Source organism: Ruditapes philippinarum, unplaced genomic scaffold, assembly GCF_026571515.1.
Source record: "Ruditapes philippinarum isolate M1 unplaced genomic scaffold, ASM2657151v2 ctg789_1_1_1_1, whole genome shotgun sequence".
Lineage (NCBI taxonomy): Eukaryota > Metazoa > Mollusca > Bivalvia > Venerida > Veneridae > Ruditapes > Ruditapes philippinarum.
The window spans coordinates 346639-355000 of record NW_026859418.1 but is presented as its reverse complement, the minus strand read 5'-3'; the positions used below and the strand labels follow the sequence as shown (position 1 = coordinate 355000).

General features: G+C 34.5%; 1 protein-coding gene across 1 annotated transcript in view; it reads right to left on the bottom strand.

The window, feature by feature from the left end:
• Nucleotides 1-449, bottom strand: part of LOC132756437 (uncharacterized) — a 73707-nt gene extending 73258 nt beyond the window's left edge. Inside the window, exon 1 of the mRNA XM_060747510.1 lies at nt 1-449. This exon is cut by the window's left edge and continues 3431 nt beyond it. Coding sequence (XP_060603493.1) covers nt 1-362 — 362 coding nt within the window. The 5' untranslated portion in view covers nt 363-449.
• Nucleotides 450-8362: the final 7913 nt, after the last annotated feature.

Sequence of the window (8362 nt, the reverse complement as noted above, 5' to 3'; positions counted from 1 at the left end):
TTGTCGTTCTTATACTCTTTAACACCAAATTTGCGTGTTGTAAGTTGTTCGCTATCACTCGCGAAAGATGTTGGCGAATCACGTTTTTCGCTATTTCTGCTGTCTGTTTCTGTTATTATTCCATCAAGTGCAGACGAAAACTTGATAGTAACTGTCACATTTTCGGAAGGACTTCCAGAACCAAAGCTAAAGTCTTCATCAGAAAAATAATCTTTGTCAGCACCAGCTGTATCGCACACCGTAACTAACGGTCTACCGTTATTTTGGTTCCTATCGTAACCGTTTGGAAAAAGAATTTCTTGGTTGTTCACTGGTTCAGCCCGTGCGGTTGTTCCAATTTTACCATAATTACGGGGATCCATTTTATTGTAAAGTCAAGTAATATCCATTTAAGCTATACATCCAAAATAGACACAATAACTTTACTTTCACTGTGTCATACGACTATGAAAGAACAGAAATGAGAAATATGCTGACAATTTGACAAAATGGGTACGTTTAGGCTAATTACTTTAATATGAATCACAGGAAAAAGGATGTTGACAATTTAATCTGTGTCCATAGTAACACAAGGTGACTACATAGGGCGGGATATTTCCTCTGACATGAGAACAAACGAGCAGAATGTCAATGTTGCCGTAGGCGATTATAAAGAACGTTTAAAAACATGATTTATCAAGACTTAATACACTGACGCTTGCATACATAATGATATTACCACCTTGTAGTAAAAAATTATTATAATTTCAAGTACCATTATTATAATTATCATCAATAGTCATCTTTATTTATACTAATATATCTTCTGTAGATATCAATAGTATCATTATAATCTTTCACATTTGTACATTAATTTATTATTATTATTATTATTATTATTATTTATTATTATTATTATTATTATTATTATTATTATTATTATTATTATTATTTTTACTCCTACTTATACCACCATTACTTTATCATCATCATTATCATCATCATTATAATCATTATTATTATTATTATTATTATTATTATTATTAATTGAATTATTATTATTATTATTATTATAATTATAAAAGTATCTCATGAAGTTATTTTTACTGTCATTATCGCATGTACATGTATATAACATTTATTACTGTTACAGCAACTGTAAGAATATTTCATTAGCCGCTGTTAATTATCATCGTGTACACGTGTGTAATATTAACAATATTTACCATAATTACTAAATATACGTATGTATGTGCAATTATAATTGTAAACATATTATGATTTATATTATCAATGTACATGTATAATGTTTATCATAATCGTCACAACACGTGCAATATGTAAACTTAATCATTCCCGCACGTGCACCATGCTCATATATTATAGTATTCACAAACATTTGTGTAAAGAAGTAATTTAAACCACACCTCAAAAAAGGTTATATACACTTACGATTATGTTTACAAATTTCAGAGATATTTGTGTGTTTAAAAACATTTTGTGCGTTTTAATATCTATTTAAGATAATTGAATACATTATCAAATTGAAATGGTCAATCGGCCACGAATGGGTTACATTTAAAACATTTCATGATTCATTTTTTTTCTCATGTGTTTTAATGAAAGTTTCCCTTAAAACCGTCTAAAAGTTGATACCTTGTGTTTTGTTGTTTTTTTTTTTTTTTTTTAAATTAAATATTCACGTAATGAAATGTCAATTAAAATGTTGAAATATTGTAATTCAAACTATAAAGCTACAAAAAAGAAACATATATGCAGGTATAAAGGTACAGGACCTCATTAGACGGCGCGACGGCGCGTCTAGTAGATATGCATTTGTTCATATAGCAATGGGGAAAATTTTAGACTTGATTTTGTACATTTTTTTCTTGGTTTAACAAAATCCGATGTTTTCAAATTTTCTAATAAAAATAGCTTTTCTGATGTACAACATGTCACAGAGCAATAAACGTTTAACTGAAGTGACAGTGCCATGTTTAAATATTCTCTATATCATATTCTTTTTATAATTATCTAATTTTATCTACCTCATAAATAACATGCCAATGAGATCGTTCTAGTCTAATGAAGAGGTATCATTAAAATACGCAACGGATATTTTATTGGCGATACGGAGACAGCGGCATTTTTTTTTTTTTTGCAAAACAGAAAATAATTAACATTTTAGTTATAAAACAGATTAACTGATTGAAAAAAGTACGTTTATTTTAAAATGTATCACAAATATTTGCAATAGGTTATTTTGAAGGATTCTGTGACTGACGATTGTTCATTTCACCTTGATTTTTTACAACATTTAGTGGTCCTATACCTAGATTCTAGGCGAATATGCAATCTTGAGTTTAATCAAGTAGTTTAATCTTTTATAAATAAGAAAACAAAACGTAACTAAGAATTGATTATATATATTTATATATCAATTTATTCATAACTATTATCATAATACTGGCACACGCGACTTTTTGTCATCTGCGCAGGGCAGACAACCACTCTGGAGGACGGTCAAAGCTTTATTTTCTTCCATGAGGCCGTATGTTTTGGGTTGAACTTTCTGTTAAATTTACGGGGAAGAGCTTAATATTTGTAAATATTTCATTGGTCATCTGAAATCTCGGAATATGATTAGCCTTTGTTTAATTGTTAAAGTAACGTAAAGGATTTTTCTGACATTGTATCCGCATCTACTTTTTAATTGATCTAAAGGAGTTCTGGAAACGAACTACAATGTTTCATACAATTATAAGTTCTACTATCAAGATAAATTTAACATTCTTAAGTTTTGTTTAATCGTGCCAACTCCTTTCACTTGACTATGCATCCTCGTACAGATTATTTTTCGCTGCTTTAATGAGTTATTAATGTTGTCCATAATAACGTAACCACCACTTTTTTTTTTAAAGATACTTCTTGTTTTAGATAAGATGTACAGCCCGCTCATTCTAAAAAGGAAGCTATGTAAATAATTTTGTGATAAAAAAGAACATTATTTTTCGTCAAGTGAAACCGCGTAATTATCTGTTTGACATTCCGTAAAAAGACTGTTTTCCCTTTAACCTTTTACTTCATAAAGACGTGTTTGCCCCCTCCCCCTTTTTGAGGCCTCAAACAGTGAAAAAATGCCTTATTTAGGGCCCAAACACTGTTTTTCGTTTGAGCAATGTTGTTAAAAAAGTGGCCCAACTCCCCCCCCCCCCGCCCCATCAAAAAGGTACATCAGGGGGTTGCCAGAAGGGATATCGAGATGTGCCCCCTTCGGTTTGGGGGATTTAAAGGGGGTAGTCCCCCTCATCGCCAAGACAAGAAAATCCGGATTGTCTATTGCATTGGTTTTTCGCCTCGAGCAGATCATAAAATGTCAATGTGGTATAAGCGTTTTTTGTCGAAATTTATAAGCTCATAAGTTAGAAGTTGGGTAGGTATTTTGCGATGATAATACTACTTAATTATCGGTCAGTCAGCCTGTCAAACAACCAGCCAGCCAGCCAGTAAAGTAAACTAAGGTAAAATAAAGTAAAGTACATGTAAAGTAAAGCAAATCAAAGCAAAGTAAAGTAAACTTGAGTGAGTGTATTTATAGCGCCAAGAAGCGACACGTATTTCTATTGTCAACGGAACAATTCTACTGCTAAGAGAGATCATAACAATCTCTGATACGAGAACAGATGCCGAATATCTCAGTGTCGTGTTAAATTTTGCGAAAATTTGATGAAATTATAACAAAATATTAGCAGAAGACGTTTTAAATCAGACAACAATTTTTCCCAGCATGTCATGGGTTGAAACAATTTATCTGCTATCATCAAACGTCAATAATTTTCTATTTCAGTAAGATTCTGTTCATTGACTAAGAAATTCACTTGGACCAGTTTTTTCACTGCTATTTTATGATATCACCGATATTTGCATTTTAGCATGTCTTACTACATGGCCAGGGTCTTTATTTCACAAACTTTGGTAGTTTAGCGCGGAGGAAGGTAGTCTGGTACTGGTGAATACTGTTAGAAAAAGGCGTAAAATGAAACAAACAAACAAAATTATTTCACAAAATAAAGTCCGTCCTTGTGCCTAAGAAAATATATATCCAATGAAATACATCTGAATTTAATAAGATCAAACTACATATATCATTGTCGTTCGAATCTTTATAAGGAATAACACATTAATTTTACCTTGTTCAGAAGACGTGTACTTAACCCCATTTGTGAGAGACGTTAGTTCAAATACTGTCGGCAGAACGTCTGATTGTACTTGACCATTTGTCGTTTGTCCAGTCAGCCCACTTCTAATTCCCCAATCCATATCTATATTTATGTATCCGTTTGCTCCAAATAATATACGCTATGCAAACTTTAATAACTTATTTTACTGTTAACATTTAAAGTTTACAATTTAAGTGTTTATTAATAACTGCACCCATTCGTGCGAGATTTAGCTAAAATTCATATTGAACTACTGTAATTTTTTTTTACTTTTCAGTGTTAAAAAGTTTTGAATGCTAACGTATAACTCATCCTACAATGTCACCAATGCCCTTCCTTGTTCAGTCATAAACTATTTTTACAGTTGTTATTTCTACATTCAAAGATACTTTAATTTCATTTTTTTATATTGAAAGGAATGCATGCATATATGAAGGCGTTTGCACTCTATGTAAAACTCACCCACGCAGAAAATTTGTAAACGATCTGTTTTGCATATATTAAAGCAATCAGTTTTCTACACGAGGACACTTCTTTGTTAAAAAGACCTATTTTATAGAATTTACAATGAACAATATTCTCCGGCTGAAACATTTAAATTTATAAACAAAGTGGTGGAAATTTTCACAATATATTATATTTTACTTCCAGCTATTATCACCTTAACCGTTATTATTATCACCTTCTAAAGATGGCCGTTTTCATTGAAAAACCTCCTGTTACAAGTTCAAACTGCTATAAAACTATGAAAAATGCTTCAATACTTATCAAACTTGGCACAAATGTTGACTCGACCATTGACTTTGTAACGACATGCTCAGTCTTAAATTTCCTGTTACCATGGCAACGAGGGGACATCTCAAAATTGTCAAAAATTACTATTTTGCCTTGATTTTTTCCATCAAAATTTATTTCAAAGTGCTGCAACTTCTCAAGGGATTGAGATAGAGTCGAAGGCTTTTCAGCGTTGGTTACACGCTACCTTATGATCGACCTGGGGTCATTTTTAGTCTCTCACAAGTCCAAAATTTTCTTGGGGGCACATCCCCCTTCTAGCAACCCCATGATGTATCTTTTGGATGGGGGCGGCGCCGAAAAAGTGCTCACTTTTTTAGCAACATTTCTCAAACGAAAACATGTGTTTGGGGCCCAAATAGGACATTTTTTCTCCCCGTAGCCTTAACTCTCTCCGAAACCGCAACTTAACTTAACTCTCCCCGTAATCTCAACTCAACTCGCCCATAAACCTCAACTCAACACAACTCTCCCCTAACCACAACATAACTCTACCGGTCAACTAAAACCAACTCAAATCAACTCTCCCCGTACCGTCAACTCAACTCTCTCGCTAACCTCAACTCAACTCAATTCTCCCCATAACCTAAACTCAACTCAGCTTTCCCTGTCGACTCAACTCAACTCAACTCAACTCTTCCTGACCATTCAACTCAACTCTGCAATCTCAATTCTTCGTGTAGCTTCTCAACTCAACTCTCCTGGTAACCTCATCTTAACTAAACTCCCCCCTCAGTCTCAACTAAACTCTACCCATAATCTCAACTCAACTCTTCCCGTAGCCTTAACTCAACTTTTCCCGAAACCTCAACTTAACTTGACTCTCCCCATAATCTCATCACAACTCTCCCAATAACCTCAACTCAACTCTCCACTTAACCACAACTCAACTCTCCCGGTATCCTCAAATCAACTTAACTCCCCGTTATCACAACTTAACTTAACTCTCCCCGTTATCTCAACTCAATTCTCCCATTAATCTTAACTCAACTCTCACCGTAACCTCAACTCAACTCTGCCCTGAACCACAACTTAACTCAACTCTCCCGGTCAACTCAACTCAATTCTCCCCATAACCTAAACTCAAAACTCCCCGTAATATCAACTCTCCCTGTATCCTCAACTCAACTCTCCACTTAACCACATCTGAACTCAACTCTCTCGGTCAACTGAACTCAACTATCCCCATAATCTCATCTCAATTCTTCGTGTAGCTTCAACTTAACTCTCCAGGCAACCTCACGTTAACTAAACTCTCTCTGTTATCTCAACTTAACTCTCCCCTTAATCTCAACACAACTTTCCAGGTAACCTCACTTCAACTCATCTCTCCCTGTCAACTCAACTCTCCCTGGAATCTCAACTCAACTCTCCACGTAGCCTCAACACAACTCTCCCGTTATCTCAACTCGACTCAACTCTCCCCGTAACCTCAACTCAAACTCTCCCGGTAACTGCAACTCAATTCTCCCCATTATCCCAACTCAACTCTCCCCGTAGCCTCAACTCAACTCTCCCGGTCCATAACTATGTAATGATAGAGTTATGATAGAGTAATGATAGAGTTATTCCCTTTGTTACTTTTCCGTTGCATTTTTCTTGTCTATAGCATAACTTGAAAAGCACTAGTTGGAATTCAATTCAACTTCATACAATGGTCAAGCACATTGAAAGAAAGTGCAGTGCACAAGAACCATAGCTCCATCTTTACTAATTACAAAGTTTTTGCCCTTTGATACTTTTCCTTGTCCAGAGCATAACTTGAAAAATACTGGTTAGAATTCAATATATCTTCATACAATGGTCAAGCACAATAAAAGGAATTACAGTGCACAAGAATCATAACTCTATCCAGAGTTACTATAGTTAATGCCCTTTGTTACTTTTCCATTGTTATTTTTTCTTGTCCAAAGCATAACTTGAAAACCACTTGTTTGAATTCTAAACACCTTCATACAATGGTCAAGCACAATAAGAGGAGGTGCAGTGCACAAGAACCATAACTATGTCTAAAGTAATTATTCAGTTATTCCCTTTGTCATTTTCCGTTGCATTTTTCTTATCTGGAGCATAACTTGAAAACCACTAGTTGAAATTCAATTAAACTTAAAACAATGGTCAAGCACATTGAGTGAAAGCGCAGAACACAAGAACCATAGCTCCATCTTGACTAATTGGAATTCAGTGCAACTTCATACAATGGTCAAGGGCAATGAGAGGAAGTGCAGTGTACAATAACCATATCTCCATCTTCAATATTTGCAGAGTTATTGCCCTTTGTTCCTTTTCCTCGTCCGGTACATAACTTAAAACAGATGTTTGGAATTCAATGCAACTTCATACAATGGACAAGCACAATGAGAGGAAGTGCAGTGCTCAAGAACCGTAACTCTATTTGGACTTCTTACAGAGTAGGCCTAATTCAATAACACTTTGTCAATGGTCAACCAAAGTGAAAGGGAATGCAACATACAAGAACCACAACTATCTTTAATTGCCCACAACCATAACTCTTCAATTCTTTTACAAGGTATTCTGTTACTAGTAACTTCATCATTTCCAAAGTAGTCTTGTCGGGGTATTAATCACATTTAGTGATAGCTCTAGTTTTAAGATTAATTTTTCATTACCCTTTTCCATTGTGGATGTCGGTCGAAAGTACATCCTACCCACATCTTTAATGTATATATTATAAAATAAACAGCTAAGTGTAATATGCAAACAAAAAACAAAAAGACCAAGCAACAAAATATACGGCTATAATCTATTGAAACGATTACAATGTAGTATTATGAACAAGGCATGCCTACGGGCAGAATGTTGAGCCCCGCTCGTCTTAAATCAGACCTGGACCTATTAGCTTCAGATCATGGAGAAACCTACATGTATTCATAGACACATCCTCTTTATTCTTTACATTGCATCATCTAAGGTGACCTTGACTCGGTGATAAGGTTTATGTGTATGACATGATAAAAAAACTCAATTCGTGTTATTTGAAAATTCCCCAATACACTAAGAGGACATTGCATGGACAAGTTAGGATGCACACACAAACACTGAGCCGTCATTTTGACAACTGTCGAGCTCAGCGCAAGCGGGCTCGACATAAATCCTCTGGCCATGACCCATAATACTTCAAAGCATAAGCAAAATATAGTGCGGACAAAACAAATGTTGTTAGATTTATTTGACTTCTTATGACATTGGCCTTTATTTTGCACAAAACAACTCAACACACCATGGAGAATATTTATACTAAGTTATATATAAATCCATCCATGTACGAGTAGATCTACACGTCTATAGAAATTATACTCACAAATGAATTAATACTAGCTCTAATGTTTTTCTTTCATATTATTGCA